The sequence below is a fragment of the Xenopus laevis genome, chromosome 7L, assembly GCF_017654675.1.
Source record: "Xenopus laevis strain J_2021 chromosome 7L, Xenopus_laevis_v10.1, whole genome shotgun sequence".
NCBI lineage: Eukaryota > Metazoa > Chordata > Amphibia > Anura > Pipidae > Xenopus > Xenopus laevis.
The window spans coordinates 9,090,146-9,107,607 of NC_054383.1; the positions used below are offsets into that span (position 1 = coordinate 9,090,146).

A 17,462-nucleotide genomic window follows, 5' to 3' on the forward strand; every position below is an offset into this window, starting at 1 on the left:
CGCCCACCACTACATTTAAGTAATAGGTGAATATACTGTATTTCTCCAAGGCTTCTGGTAATGGAGAGTGATTGCTACTACTGTATATAAATTTGTCTTTATTAGAGTGCTTAGCAACAGAAAGTCAGACCATACATAGTTTCTATACATTTCTTTATTTAACTATAAGTTTTATTTACATCAATGGGCAGATTTATCAAGGACCAAATTGAAAATTCGAATTTTCAATTTTTTTATGGCCAAAACTGTCAAATTTGATTTGAGTTTTCGGGTTGATCCTATTCACCCGAGTTTTGAAAATTCGATTTTTTTCAATTTTTTTTTAGATTGGTCGAATTTCGAGTTCATTAGAATTTATGGGAGTTTTAAAAAAACTCTCATGAATTCGAAATTCGACCCTTGATAAATCTGCCCCGGGTGTTTTCTTTGGCCTACATGTGTCCATTATATACAAAATAAAAAGAGGTATAAATCTCTGCACAGCTTGCATTATAGATAAATCCACAAATTATTATGAATGTTACTATTTAAATATGCATTTGGTATGTATTTCTGTACACAGATGCCTAAAAATACAGTACACTTGGGGCAAATTCATCAAGGGTCGAATATCGAGGGTTAATTAACCCTCAATATTCAACTGGGAATGAAAATCCTTCAACTTCGAATATCGAAGTCGAAGGATTTTGCGCAAATATTTCGATCGAACGATCGAAGGAATAATCTTTCGATCGAACGATTAAATCCTTCGAATCGAACGATTCAAAGGATTTTAATCCAACAATCGAAGGATTATCCTTCGACCAAAAAACTTAGCCAAGCCTATGGGGACCTTCCCCATACATAACATTGGGTTCGGTAGCTTTTAGGTGGCGAACTAGGGGGTCGAAGTTTTTTCTTAAAGAGACAGTACTTTGACTATCGAATGGTGGAATGGTCGAATAGTCGAACGATTTTTAGTTCAAATCCTTCGATTCGAAGTCGAAGTCGTAGTCAAAGGTCGAAGTAGCCCATTCGATGGTTGAAGTAGCCAAAAAAACACTTCGAAATTCAAAGTTTTTTTTCTTCCTTTCCTTCACTCGAAATTAATGAATTGGCCCCTTAAATTGTTCATATTAGTTTCATTACACTACAACACAATGCATAATCCCCACAATGATATTACAACATGATGCAGTGCTGTCTAGTGATGGGCGAATGTTTTTACCTGCCATGGATTTGCAGTGAAATTCCGAATTTCGACATCTGCAATATTTTTCGTGAAACTTTGGCAAAAATTTGCCACAGAAAAATTAGCTACAACAGAAAAGTCGCTTGGAGAAAAAGCGCCCATTGGCTAAATTCTGAAAAAAAAGTTGGGCAAAAAATTGTCACGTGAAAAAAAATTTGAGCCCATTGGCTTCGTGAATTTTTGTGCAGTTTCGTGAAATTATTAGCAAAGTGAAACAAGACAGATTTGCTCTTCACTAGTGCTGGGGTTCTAGATTCTACTTCGGCCATGGCAGAAAGAGTTTTTATTTTCTCCCAGTGACTTCATATGTTTCTTCTGAGTACTCCAAGGCCATCCCTCCTGATAAAACTGACCCTTGTGTATGTGAATGTGATAGGGACCTTAGAGTGTAAGCTTCAATGAGGCAGGGACTGATGGGAATGATGTATGATATCTGTAAAGCACTACAGAATATGCCTGCACTTTGTAAATAAATAATAATGATAAGTAATCTGCATATGAACAGTTCTGGGCACTTTCACATACAGTATGCCGTAGCTCTGGATGTGAAAAATTCACAAAACTATGAAAAATTTGCAAAACGCATTGAATTTTGATGCAAGAGACAATTTTTAATACGCAGGACTATTTTGTCTATTTTGACACGTTAGACAATTTTGACGTGTGCCAATTTTTTTTTTTGCGGCAAATTTTTGTCACAGTCTCGAGAAGACCTTTGCGTGCGGTGAAATTCACCGCAAATCCATGTTTATTCGTTCATCACTACTTCTGATGGGTTAAGGAGAAACAACCCAGGATCCCAAACATGGCCACAGGGATTTATGGTAGAGCTGTAACTGATTTATCTCATTATGACAAACAGAGTAATTAACAGTAAGAAAATAACTGGAAATTAAAGCTCTGCATGTAGAATCTGGAGGAACGGGGTAATTGCTAACCTGGGGAATTGTAACACATTCAGCCACAAACATCAGTTATGATAGGAAAGCCTAGGGAAATTGATCATACTGTTTAAAGTATAAGATGAATGGGAAACAAATCACGCCACCTCATCATATATCTTTCTTAAATCTGAGCGTCTATTTCAGTATTTCATTAACAATATTACCCTTAGCAATGCCATGAGTGTGTAGACACAGTCTTTTTTGGAACAGTGAAAAAAGTGAGGTTGTATTTTATCTCCATGAATGCATTATAATGTATCGTATTAATTCTGCACACTGACAGTTAAGGGCACATGTAAATGAATTCTTGGCAAAATGTATCGTAACACCTTTCCTTAGGAAGCAGCCGTCACCTTTTTACTTCAGGCAAGATCCTACTCTAATTATGATGTGCTATAAATCAAACCATTATATCACATCAACTTAGGAACAGAGAATTTTCAAGATGATCAAGGCCAGGTGAACCAAACAGTCTGTCCATTCCTTTTGTTATTTAAAAGACAAGGAAAGCTTAAATCACTGGGGTGGCAATGAGTATTTTGTACTAAAAAAATCTAAGCAGATAATTCAAATTTTTAAATGGATTTCCTTTTTCTCTGTGACAATAAAACAATACCTTGTACTTGATGGTATCCGTATTGGTAGCAAAACAATCCCGTTGGCTTTATATGCTTAAGAGGTCTATTTAGTAAAACTCAAGGTTGGGTTTTTATTGTAATTCATGAAAAGCTGTGCAAAACATCAAATTCAAATTTGAATTTGTCAAGATTTTATCAAGATTTGTCTTGAAATTTTAAATGGAAAAAATTGGCACTGGGCAGCTAAAATATTGAGAGCTTTACAGTCATTGGGGGGCGTAGATTAGAAACTCAAGATATTTGATTTTTGAACATTTGAATTTGTAAAAATGAATGGAACAATGAATTTCCATCATGAACAATTTTTTCACAAAGAAACAAATGAAAAATATTGATCTGTCTCTAAGGGGCAGATGTATTAAGGTTCAAATTGAAAATTTGACTTTAAATTTGATTTTCAATTTTTTTTATGGTCAGAACTATAGTCGACTAGGGAATTATCCAAACTCGATATGAGTTTCTTAAAAAATTTAATTAAATTTTCGAAATTTATCATACTCTGGCCCTTTAAAAATTCAAATTCGAATTCGACTATTCGTCACCTAAAACCTGGCGAATGCAATTTGCTGTATATGTCAAAGGGATAGGTCGAGTGAGCAATTTTGAGATGTTTGCAGAGAAAAAACTCGAATTGAGTTTGATTGAATTCAAGTCAAATTCAATTTGAGTTTTCGACTTGGTAAAATTTGTCCAAATTTAAGATATTTGATTATTATATTATGAAAAAAAACTCACATGAATTTGAAATGTGATTATTGATAAATGTGCCTCCCCATGTACTTTAGTAGACTAAGGGGCAGATGTATGAAGGGTCGAATATCGAGGGTTAATTAACCCTCGATATTCGACTAGGAACTAAAATCCTTCGACTTCGAATATCGAAGTCGAAGGATTTAGCGCAAATCCTACGATCGAAGGATTATTCCTTCGATCGAACGATTAAATCCTTCGAATCGAATGATTCGAAGGATTTTAATCCAACGATCGAAGGAATATCCTTCGATCAAAAAAACTTAGGCAAGCCTATGGGGACCTTCCCCATAGGCTAACATTGACTTTGGTAGCTTTTAGCTGCCGAAGTAGGGGGTCGAAGTTTTTTTTAAAGAGGCAGTACTTCGACTATCGAATGGTCGAATAGTCGAACGATTTTTAGTTCGAATCGTTCGATTCGTAGTCGAAGGTCGAAGTAGCCCATTCGATGGTCGAAGTAGCCCAAAAAACACTTCGAAATTCAAAGTTTTTTTAATTCGAATCCTTTACTCGAGCTTCATGAATCGGCACCCTTAAGGCCGCCCTTAAGGTATGGTGAGCAGAAAGGATCCCTATCTGGAAAACACCAGTTTTTCAGAAGAGGAATGTGCAAATGTTTTCACCTGACACAGATTCACAGCAAAATTTGATTTTTCGCAAGTGCTGAAAAATCTTATGAATCTGTGCGAGAATTTCAGCATGTGTTTTGTTTTGCCTGAAAAAAGAGTGGGAAAATTCCCTTATTAGTACCCAAGAATCATAAATTATAGATCTCATACCTGTACAACAGAATTCCTAAATCCATTAAGTTAAGAACATAAGATGACAATTATCAAACTTTTCGTCACACATGGATTCATGTTAAAATGTTCATTTCGTCAGTGGCTGATTTTTTTCAAAATTGCAAAAAAAGTTTGCTAAGAAAAACACTCATTCACTTCAATGAATTTGGAGTAAGAAAAAACGTACCCATAAAAAAACATGCCCATCGACTTTAATGCAATTGGAGTAAAAAAAAGTCACCCATAGACTAATAGTCTATGCAACAAAAATGTCTCTGCAGCAAAAAAGTTGTCTGTAGACTCGTTTGCTACAAAATATTGCCATGACAAAAGAGACACCCATAGAGTTTAATGCATTTTCCAAATTTTTGGGCATTTCACAATTTTTAAGCAGTTTTGCAAATTTTTCAGAGAAGCGAAATGGGGCAGATTCACTCATCACTACTATTCAGCTGCAGTACATTTGTCTGTATCCTAAAATTGCATTGAAATACAGCAGCAGATGGCACTATACCACAGCATCAAGAAACAACAAATCCAAAATAAATTTAGGATTAAAAAAAAACATCTTTTGCTGAATTCAATTCCTGGATTTGGGCTTCAGATCAGAGTGACTTTATTGAGTATACTAACTCCGACATATTTGTATTCATTTTTTTCCTTATCCAGACTCAGCAATCGCCCCCCTTCCTCAGAGAACTGGACTAAACTGATAATGAGTTCTACTGGTTTTAAAAATTGGCTCATTTGAGGATAATCATTTCTAAAACACTGAAGCAAAGCAATGGGGCAAACATGAAATCAAGTTAATGAAGTGAAGGGAAAGCAAATACATGAGGCAAGGAAAGCTGAAAAGACAGAGGGAGGCTGCAGGATATAAAACAATCATTCATTTGCATCTTTTATAAGGAATTTGTTATAATCATCAATGTTTATAATGAAACTCCCCTTTTAGAAAGTAAACTATTTTACAAAGTAAACTGGAGCAAATGGAGGAACCACAAGAGACCAAACACATGTGCTTCCATTTTTATAACCCAGGGGAAACCTGACACCTTGCACTACTAAGGGACCTACTCCCCCTCCCAACTAAATAAAGAAGCTAATAGAGCTGGCCAATAACCCTGGGTAAAGTAAGAAACTAAAGGTTGGCAACACCTTTACCCTCCTACATAAGTATCTCTACAGAGGAAAGCAGATCCTACATATATTTTTATATCTAACACATGCCCCGTACACTATATTTATAGAACTGCTCTTAAAACAGGGGGAAATCTACATCGGCTGAGTTTATGTTATTGCTTAGAAATATGCACTATGAGCAAACAGGTGGTGGTTCCTGCTGAATTGTGCTTAGTAGTACAGGGGATACCTACTGTATTATGGCATAGTTTATATTATCTCTGTACAAGTTATGACTATTAGCAATCGGGGGGGAGGTCCAGAATTGTGATTATTAGAGGGGAGTATCCATGCTGGCATAAGTTATGATACTGTCTGGCACAGACTATTAGCAGACATCGGAAGCCATCGCTTCTATGGAAAGTACCATTTATGGACCCCATCAGCAGGTCATACCCAGTGTGATGTTACAACCATCAGTTTTTCCAAATATATATGTATATATATATATATATATATATATATATACATTTGGACAAAATTGTTGCGCGTATAAAAGTTGGCGCACATGTTAAAATTATTTTGACACCCATTGACTTCAATGTGTTTCACAAATTTTTTGCTGTTTCGCTTCACTAAAAAATTTGCGAAACGGCAAAACATTTGCTAAACGGGAAATATTCGACCATCACTAATAATTCCCTCTCAAATGTCATGATATTAGAAACTATGCTTTTTGATGATAAAACAGAAATTGTTTCAAATTCAGTAATGGACCAAGAAGTTGGTGACCCAGGCAATATTACCAGACCCAACACTTTGCCCAAATTAGACATTGTAAGCACCCAATTTATGTCTTGGGAATGCAGAATGACTTGTGAGGCCATTTAAAAAATAAGGGGCCACAAAATCAGAGATGTCAAAGCTGCAGCTGTTGTTGAACTGTACAGCCTATGGATTGTGTTTTAATCTGTTTTTTTTTCACTAGTTGGCCCTGTGTTTTCACCCAAAAAATTCCGAAAACATTGTGCAATTGCCAGAAACCCCCGACAAAACCAAAAATCAATGGGACTGTTCCCATTGACTTTTATGCAACCTCGATAGGTTTGAGATGCCGTGTTTTTATATTCGGGCTTTTTAGCCTTTGGGGTTTAATAAATTCTGAAAAATTAGTGATTTTTTTAAAAGTACGATTTTATAAAAAAATCACACATTTTTCGAATTTCGGGGAATTTGGGGTATTAGGAGCTTAGTAAATAACCCCCTTAGAGTTTTAGTGAAATAAAAAAACAGGAATTTTTAGAGAAAAACTATGATTCTTGAAAAACCCCCAGCATTCAGAAAATGGAATTTTAGTAAATCCACCTATAAAAGTGTGGTGAACTGAATTACAAAATAGATCAGCCCAGGTCCTGAACATTCTGAATAACAGGTCCCATAATGCATTTACTCTAGGGCCCACGTTGTTATCATTCTTTTTGACTAGTGATGAGTGAAACTGCCCCGTTTCACTGAAAACTCCACCAAAGCCAATGAGTCAAATGAGTCAATGGGCATTTTTTTCACATGCTTTTTTCCACTGAAACAAATGCACAAAATGTGAATTTTGCTGTGAATTGGTATCAGGTGAAAACAATTGCTTATACCTATTTGTGAAATAGCATAAGTCTGTTAATGAAGTTTGACCAGGCAGAAATAAACGTTAGTAAAGGTTCGCTGTGAAACGCATGCGCTGATGAATTTACACTAAAGAAACTTTGCATTTGATGAAATAGCGTATGTGCTGCGAATTAACGTCTGACGAAATGGCGAGAAGTGTGGCAGAGTCTTCCGAGGTGAAAATTCACCCATGAATTCCCCCCCAAGTTTGTATAATGCCACACACTACATAATAATAATATCGAAGTAAAAACTAATTATCAGTAGGTTATGTACCCATTTTTTTCCAGCGAGGAGACATAATTATTGAGCAGCATTTGAAATGAAAAAGGAAATAAAATTCTGATTAACCTGACATTGTTTCATGTTTGGTGTTACGTGGTCATTGGTCTTGAATCATTTATTAGCCAAGCATCTTCAAATTAGTATTTTTGTTAATAACACACGGAACACAAAATGACAGTTTCAATAATTAATCTGGCACAGAGGAGGCGGCGCCGTTGCTTTCCCCCAACAGAATGAACTTCTCAAGGTCACGCAGATTGTGCTGCTGTATGTCAAGTTAATGCAAAACCAAATGAGCATCATAAAAACCAGCTCAAACACAAAACAGGAAAAAAAATATCTCGATAATCGTACGGGAAAGTGCTAGGTATATTCAGCTGTGCTTTCCTCATTGTAGGTAAAGAACTACATTATATTTTAGACATGGAATCTGTTATTCAGAAACCCATTGAACAGAAAGATCCTAATTATGGGTAGGCCATCTCCCATAGACTCCATTTTAATCAAATAAAACATTTTTTTAATGCTTTTTCCTCTTTAATAATAAAACAGTACCTTGTACTTGATGACAAATAATTAATCCTTACTGGAGGCATAACCAGCCTATTGGTTTAATTAAGGTTTATATTTTTTTTAATAGACTTTAGGTATAGAGATCTAAATTAGGGCAAGATCCCTTATACGGAAAATCCCAGAGCATTCTGAGTAACAAGTCCCATACATGTACAGGAACATTATGGGGACGATTTACTAAAATTCAGATTTCTATTTTTTCAAAATCTTATTTTTTCTCTGAAAACTGTGCTTTTTTATTTCTTTAAAAATCCCCAAAATTTTGATTTATTAAGGGGCAAATTTATCAAGGGTCGAATATCGAGGGTTAATTAACCCTCGATATTCAACTGCGAATGAAAATCCTTCGACTTCGATATTCGAAGGATATTCGAAGGATTTTGCGCAAATAGTTCGATCGAACGATCGAAGGAATAATCTTTCGATCGAACGATTAAATCCTTCTAATCGAACGATTCGAAGGATTTTAATCCAAGGATCGAAGGATTATCCTTTGACCAAAAAAATTTAGCCAAGCCTATGGGGACCTTCCCCATAGGCTAACATTGGGTTCGGTAGCTTTTAGGTGGCGAACTAGGGGGTCGAAGTTTTTTCTTAAAGAGACAGTACTTGGACTATCGAATGGTCGAATAGTCAAACGATTTTTAGTTCGAATCCTTCGATTCAAAGTCGTAGTCGAAGTAGCCCATTCTATGGTCGAAGTAGCCAAAAAAACACTTCGAAATTCGAAGTATTTTTTCTTCTATTCCTTCACTCGAAGTTAATGAATTGGCCCCCAAGTGTAAAAACCACGAAAACCTCTAATACAAAACTTCTCCAAGTAAAAGCCATAGTCCATAGTCTGTTAGCAGAGAGCTGATCTGAACTGCATTGCTTTATAGAACTCAGCATAACATGTGTGTAACAGGAACTTTTCATAGAGAGCATACACAAGAAGAGGAAAAAGAAAATCATATGGGGGTTACAGGTCATGTAAATATAAATATAAAAAATATAATAAAAATATTAATGTCACAGCTGTTGGCGGGTAAATATTTTTGCCATTTGGTTATGGCCATTTGGGTATCGCCAGTAGGTTTTTCCCTTTAGATGCCCCCTGCAGTGGCTGGCATCTGTGGTAACCTGGGCTTGGTATAACATGGAAAGGACAGGGTTATCAGTTTTATTGTTAGAGTTTGATTATTGCCATTTAATATCAACCAGTCTCTCCTTTACTTCTTCTTTTGCCTTTTTATGTCTTGTCCCCTGAAGAGTAGATCTTCCCTGAAACCCTGCATGAGTAAATGTGTAAGGGCTGTGGCACCTGCGGCATGAAGGGGTCATGGAAAAAAAAACCTGCACAGGATATAAGAATAAGGTACCCCCTACTGTAAACTATAAGGATATTAGAAATCACTGAAGGGTTCTGTGACTATATAAAGACACAAGGCTTAAGACTAAATTATACGGGAATGCTGAGTATCACTCAAGGATAATGTACCCCCTACTGTAAATTATAAGGATATTAGAAGTCACTGAGGGGTTCTGCAACCATATAAAGGCACAAGGCTGCAGACTGAGTTATACAGGGAACTCTGAGTACCATTAAGTATTATAAGGGATAATGTACCCCCTACTGTAAATGATAAGGATATTATAAGTCATTGAGGGGCTCTGTGACCATATAAAGACACAAGGCTGCAGGCTGAATTATACAGGAACTCTGAGTATCACTCATGTATTATAAGGTATAATGTACCTCCTACTGTAAATGGTAAGGATATTAGAAGGCACTGAGGGGTTCTGTGACTATATAGATGCTCAAGGCTGCAGGCTGGGGCAATTCTTAGCCACCTTACAGCAGAAGTCAGTGTCATGATTTGCATGCCTCCCATTCAGATGAAAATGGACATGGTATTGCATAGCAAAAACCTGATGAGGAATATAGTTTTATATTTCCTGGAAAGGCTACCATCACTCCAAAATCACAAGGAATGGATTCCAGTTCTAAACACCAAGAACATCTAATCTTTACTAGTGTTGACAAATAAATGGCTTTTTACATTAACAGGATGATATCAAAGTTTACAGAGTTTAACAAATCCTATTTAAAATGCATCTCAGACATTTAATTTGCTACTTATAGCTATATTGATATCAAAAGGAATATTTTCTATAAACATCCTGAGCTCAGACTGATATACTGGAGAGTTGACCATTGAGCAGTTCTTACTGTGAAGACAGTAGTGACAGCAGCCAATGAAAGCAGATGCAATGAAGTACCCTCTTTACCTACAATATTGCACCCCTAGGAAATAACTTGGTCATGACAAAGGTCTGCCAGAGCAGCATCTAAAGGATCTTGTGGGTGCAAAACATAATGAATTTCCTCTAACCAAACTTCTATCCTTTACATGCCTGAAGCTTCTCATAAATGCTCCCCATAGAAATTATCCGGCAGCTTTGAGTTTAATAGAGAGACATATTTTACCTGTATTCATCTTGCGTGAAACGAGGAATAACCGACGGCTGCAAAACTGTGATTATAACTGTGGTGCTGTTATATTTCAGTGGATCTCCATCATCATAGGCAATGACACCCAGCTATGAAAAAAAAGTTATTGTTTATGGAAAAACTATGATCATTTGATTAACTTAATAGGTCTTCTTTTGCTTTTTTTTATTTCTATAGCTATGACCAAAAACAGTGATAATGCAGGGGTTCATTTAAAGAGACCCTTGACAAATGCAAGAGCATTAAGGAATGTTAAAGCCTTCCCTTGTATGCCAGTTCTGTCCGGGGTCTGGATGTGCTCTGCACCTTGTGCCAGATAAACACATGCCTTGGAGAAGGGGGTGAGTATAGGGCTCTATCATGTCCTGTACCTGGAGATGTTCCTTAATAGCTGAAGGACCCCCTGCCTGGCCCTCATGAATACAACATAAACATAGATAGTGATGTGTTCGTGTTTATAGATGGGGACACTGACCCCCATTTGAAAGCTGTGAAGTGACAAAGGCAAATAATTAAAAAAAAACTAAATAATGAAGACCATTTAAAGAGTTTAGCTTAGAATTAGCCCTTCAATAACATAGTAAAAGATAATTCAAAGGTGAACCACCCTTTAAGAAGGGTGAGATGCAAAGAGCAAGGACAACACTCTATATATCTTGCTCCCACTTAATTGTGCCAAAAGTGAGAGGCACAGATTTTTGGTGATTTGGGAATCACCAACATTTGAACCTGACAAGGCAAGTGGGTGGAAAATGGGAACATCCCTGAAATGTTGTGTGCAGCCTGTTTAATACAATAAACACAGGGGATGTGGCAAAGCAATTCCAAGTGCCGGTTCCGATTATTCCATGTGGGTCAGTACTCAGTGGAATTGGCACAGTGCTCAGTACTCAGTGGAATTGGCACAGTGCTCAGTAGTCAGTGGAATTGGCACAGTTCTCAGTACTCAGTGGAATTGGCACAGTGCTCAGTAGTCAGTGGAATTGGCACAGTTCTCAGTACTCAATGGAATTGGCACAATGCTGAGCCCATTCCACTGAGTACTGAGCAATGAGCCAATTCAACTGAGTACTGAGCCAATTCAAGTGAGGACTAAGCACTGTGCTCTGCAGTGAAACTATACAGAGAGGTTGGGTGTGCCTGGGAGTTTTCTAAACACAGCAAATGGTAGTCCATATTTTAGCAAATAGGCCCCTAAGTAACCAATGGGATCATTTTTATATTTACCTTAAAAATTGTACTGGGCTCTTCATTGAGATTTACCCGGGTTAAAACACGACCCGTATTTTCTTCAACATCAAATATTCTGGCGCTGTATGGGAACTGAACCACATCTACCTTGTACCGAACTTTACTTGCAGGTGAGCCCTGTAAAATAAAATAACACCATTTGTTGGAAAACCAATAGACTGTTTTAAGGATAAAAACAGTTCATGCTATAAAAATGGAAACAGAAATACAATTCTAGGTTGATAAAGAAACCAGTTATTATTGCCAGTGTAATGTTTGAAAACAATACCTTTTATGAGGGTAAACTGCCCCTTTAACATACAACTACAGCAGGAGGGAAAACATAAAGTTGAAAGGATTCGCTGTTTATTGCTTGAGTTTTGGGAAATCTCTTCGGACTCACATTTATTGCACTTTACTGAACTTTATAAGCAGGGAGGCTTTTAAAGGTTTTAAAATAATATTGCCCTGATAGAATCAAAAAAAAGGCCAAAATGATCATTTTGTTGGCATTTAAGTAAAACCAGGAAAGCTGAGTAAAAAATGTCTTGCATTGCAAATTATATATAGATAGATAGATGATAGATAATATATAGATAGATAGATAGATAGATAGATAGATAGATAGATAGATAGATAGATAGATGATAGATGATAGATAGATAGATAGATAGATAGATAGATAGATAGATAGATAGATAGATAGATAGATAGATAGATAGATAGATTAGACAGACAGACAATAGACAGATAGATACAGATACAGCCAATTTGGTTTTTGTGTTTGAAACAGAATAACTAAACCCAGATATCCCACTTATCCCATTTAACACAGAAAATTTGAATAGTGTAACATAGAGGTTGCATTTTTGTGGTATTAGATCATTTAGAAACCACAAACTCTATAGGGTGAATGTAATTAGAAATCGCAAGCAATGTTTAAAATTGAGTTTTTGTGAATGCTTAGCACTGTTTGCATAGTTCACAAAAGCCATTGGGTTGCAAACTTTGTGGGAAAGTCGGTCTGTATGTGATCAAAAAGGACGCAAACATGGTCACTAACATTCGCCCATATTTCTCTACAATCACGAATGCCATGAAAGTTATTAAAAGATCTGAATAAAAGCTCTGAATGGTGTGAAAAAAAGAATATCTTTAAAATCTCAAAAAAATTTAGTTTTTGGATAATTAATAGTGAAAAAAAATGGAAAACCTCTAAAAAGGCTAAAAAAAAGTCCTCAACTGGACTTCAACTGCTTTTACTTGCAGAAGTTTTGTATATGAGTTTCTTGTGGATTTTACACTTATTGGAATATTTATCAAGGGTCGAATTTTGAATCGAAAAAACTTCAAAATTCAAATTCAAAAAGACCAACCGAAATTAAGTTGAAGGTTTTTTTGGTCGAATAGGTGCGTTTTCAATCTAATAGGTCCGTATTCGGCCGAATTTGAATCGTACGAATCAAAGGAATATCGCATTTGATCGAATTCGATACAAAGTTTTTGCAAAGTCCACCAATTGACTCAAAATAGGTTCTAGGAGGTCCCCCATAGGCTAAAACAGCAATTATGGAAGGTTTTAGATGGCAAATGGTCGAAGTAAAAGACAGTGCATGATAAATTTCGATATTCGAATTTGCAAATTGGAATCGAATTTGGACTATTCCCTAGTCGAAGTACCAAAAAAATAGCTCGAAATTTGAATTTTTTCATTCGAAAATTCACCTCGACCTTTGATAAATCTGCCTTATTGAATCTCCATATTTTAGAGTTTTAGAGCATTAAGAAAACCTAACATTTAGAGAAAAAATATGATTAATTTAAAAAAGGAAATTCTAATGTTAGTAATGATGAGCAAAAGTTCCCCATTTCATTTGACCAGACATTTCACGAAACTGTGAAAAAACTTCTCCAAAAGCATTGCTGTCAATGGGAGTTTTTTTTTTTTGTTTCAGTTTGGGCTTTTTATTCAAATGCATTGGAGTCCAGGGGCTTTTCTATGTAAATAAACACAATCTTTTTTTTCCCACTGAAATAAAATGCCCAGCAAAATTCTGTCTCTTGATTTACAAAGATATACAATTCCTTACACTGCACAGGTATTTATTCAGCTGCACACTACTACCCTGCTGGATTTAAAGTGCTTCCATTTTATATACCATTTGATTTACCAGTTTAATTGTACTCGGTCAGGTATCTGCTCCTGGAATGAACTCAGAATTATAGGCTAGAGAAATCACCTTATTTTATTATGCAAAGGGGACCGTGACATTTTCGAAAGCAGGATTATTTAGTCCGGAGGTAACTAAGGGAACCCAAATGTCACAAACTGTGTTATAACCTTGTGTCACATTGTGAGAGCTTCTGATTAATGCCCAGAGATGACACATTGGCATGACAACGGTTTAACGGGTGCGACTTACGCTGCCAAAAAAGTGAGAAAATCAAATCAATGCAGTTGATATTGTGAATGTGCCGGCATAAAGCTATCAGCATAGGGAAGCAGGACACACACACGGCAAACATAAGGGGCGTTGCATTAACACTAGAATCATTAATCATTCTGCTGACTCCTCTCTGTTTTAAAAGGATGGCAAAGGCATTATCGTAAGCAGTTAGGACATTCCATTTCTATAGCAAATATTTATTTATAAATCGATCATCGCCATAAAGAACCTTGGAGAAAAGGCAATGGCACAATATTTATTTGCAAACAAAGAGTAATGGGCGGATGAAAAGGAATGACTTAATGTAATGTGCATCCATTCCTACGTGTAGCCCACACACATCATATGTACAAGGCTGAACAGTTTAAATGCAGTAGAAGAGGGCACACATTCATTAAATGCTCTTGTCAACATAGAAAAGGTATCAGTTCGGTCTGGGGCTGTTATGAAGTGTTACCAAGTGGTAATGATACATAGGTATGGGGCCTGTTATTCAGAATGTTCAGGACCTGGGGTTTTCCAGATAAGGGTTCTTTCTGTAATTTGGATCTTCATATTTTAAGGGACCCATTTACTATTAATCAAATATAGTTTTTCTCACGATTCTCAAAAAATTCAGTTTTCCTATTATTTTTACAAGCTCTAAAAAATTGAGATGTATTAAGAGGGTTATTTATGAAGGTTCAAGTTGTGTTTTCCATGAAAATTTGAGTTTTCAAGGTTTTTTTTTGTTAAAATCACATTTTTGGGTTAAAAAAGCTTGAATCTTAAAAAATGTCAGCTGAAACCCTGTCAAGGTCATGAATGAGTCAATGGCAGAGTTCCCTTGAACCATTTGAAGATGTGAATAGCCTTCATGTTGTTTGGGGTTTTTTTCCTTAGGGTTTTGCCTGAAAAATGTATCAATTTGAGTGATTCGAGTTTTGAACTCACTGAATTGAGTTTTTTTTCCATTCAAGTTTTCTCTTACATAAGAAACCATTCCAGTTGTGAGTTCAGTCAAGGTAACAAAAAAAATCCACCTTTGATAAATTACCCCCCCAAGTGTAAAAAACACAAAAACCACGAAAAACACTAATACAAATCTTCACCAGGTAAAAGTTGTTGAGGTCCTATAGAAGTTAGTGGGAGCTGCGCTGATCCTATTAGATCATTTTAAATTAATTTGGGCTTTTGGAAGGTTTCATATTTTCTTTGCTAGAAATTGTCAGAAAAACTTAAATTTGTGGAGGTTTTAGAGGTATTCATATTTTTATAACATTATTTTCCATTCGTATTTTTTTTTTCGATTTTTTAATATATGCCATGACATTCATAGTTTTAGAGAAACTGAGTTTATCTAGACAGGTTCGAGATGGAGTATTTTCGGATTTGGATTTTTAGCAGTTTGGGGTATAATAAATTAAATTTGAGGTTTTTTTCCTACAAACAAAGTTTTTCCCTTTAAAACCTTGATCAGATAGATTCAAAGTTTAATAAATGGGCCCCTAAATGTTTACCCCTGGGTTTTCAAATGGGGCTGGGAGGTGGGGAAAAGAATTTTATAGCATTACACTATACACTGGGAGGTCCATTTATTAAAGGTTGAATTTTAATGGTGTTCAAGCTTTTTGAAACCGTAATTAAACCCATTTTCTCTAAAACCCCAAACTAAGTTAGTGGGTCCCAAACTTATGAACTGGAAACAATTTTAGGAGTGGCTTAGAGAGGCACATTTATCAAGGGTCGAACTTTAGATTCTTGGGAGTTTTTTGAAACACCTCTAAACTCCAATAAATGCAAAATTCAACTAGTCGAAATTTTATAATAACATAGAATTTTTTAAACTCGAACAAATTTTAATGACCCAAAAACTCAAGACAAATTTGATTACAATTATAAATACTTGATTTGAATTTAAAAACCTTGGTTTGAGTTTTTTTCTGCAAAAAAATTTGAATGTCAGAAAGGCTACAACCATCACCAAATTGATCCCTGAATCTCTGCCATTGACTTATACAGTAAGTTGGCAGGTTTTAGGTGGTGAATAGTCAAGTTTGAGTTCTTAAAGGGCCAGAGTATAATAAATCTTGAAATTCAAATTAAAACTCAAATGGAGTTTGGATAATTCATAATTTCGAATTTGAGAGTTTTGACCAAAAAAAATTCAAGAATTAGAATTTTTACTTTGATCCTTAATAAATTCGTTCCTTAGGGTTAGATATGGGGACAATGCTCATTTCTTCTACTAGTCACGCCTGAAAGCCCAGCTTGAACATGAGTTAGAGTGAGATCTGGGGGAATATATATTTGCTGTCCTAGATATCCTTGTAACAATAGCTAAATGACTGCAAAGCCAATATGTTCCTCTACCTGTATATATTTCATTAGCTGAGGTAGATCGAACCTTGAAAGTGAGCCCTGTCCAAAGGTTAAACCTTTAAGAGTGGCTTGGAATAAAAAAAAACTTTGACAACTGAAGTTCTAGGTACAAGCTCTCAGGCCAGGCCCTTCTGAAATGATGGTGTCATGACTAAATTACCTTAAAGGACCGTGAGTAAACTCATGAATATTCATAATTATTAACTGTTTGAATGGCATAGCCCTGCATAATGTATTAAATATTTCCTTAGCATAACAGTCAATCCTTACTGCAATTTATTTTCTCCTGTGTTGTATATAGTTTATCTAGCAAAATACTGAGTCTTTCAAAATAATAATAATAATAATAATAAAAAAAGCAGTGGAAAAGCATTGCATTTTTTTCCAGTCGTTTATTGGTTTGAATGTGGTGCAGGCTGTGTACTAGCAGAGGGATGTCGACTTCATATTCTTTAATATTCCACAGAGGTTAGAATGCCACTGAACTGAGCTTCTACCAACTTGAATTGTTCCTCACACAAATTGTTTCGAGTATTACTTTTTTTGTAGTAATATACATATATATATATATATATATATATATATATATATATATATATATATACCTTTTCTTTTCCTTTGCAGATATCAACATTTTTATCAAACACAACTCGCACTGGTTAGTTTTCAATTCAACGCTGCTATTAAATTGACACTATCAATCTATGTAGGATAGTTTTGCTTTTAGGTGGGGATGCACACATATTCTCGTGAAGATAAATATTATCTCTGGAAATAACATTGCTGCTTAGACAGATGCCATTTGAGTGACTTTGCCAAGAAAGTCTGCCATCTCAAGTGCCCTTGAATAAAAGTGATCGTATTAGCACTTCAACAAGTTTATTCCAAACCTTTCTCCCCGAGACAAACTCACCAGGGACTACCGTTTGCGTTTCATGTCTCTTGC

The 17,462-nt window shown here is 35.8% G+C and overlaps 1 protein-coding gene across 1 annotated transcript in view; it reads right to left on the minus strand.

The window, feature by feature from the left end:
• LOC108695740 (protocadherin-15-like) overlaps positions 1-17,462 on the minus strand; it is a 555,442-nt gene that overhangs the window by 110,848 nt on the left and 427,132 nt on the right. Inside the window, exons 23-24 of the mRNA XM_041570198.1 lie at positions 11,706-11,846; positions 10,455-10,567 (exon numbers count right to left, since the gene is read on the minus strand). Coding sequence (XP_041426132.1) covers positions 10,455-10,567; positions 11,706-11,846 — 254 coding nt within the window. The remainder of the gene's footprint in view (positions 1-10,454; positions 10,568-11,705; positions 11,847-17,462) is intronic.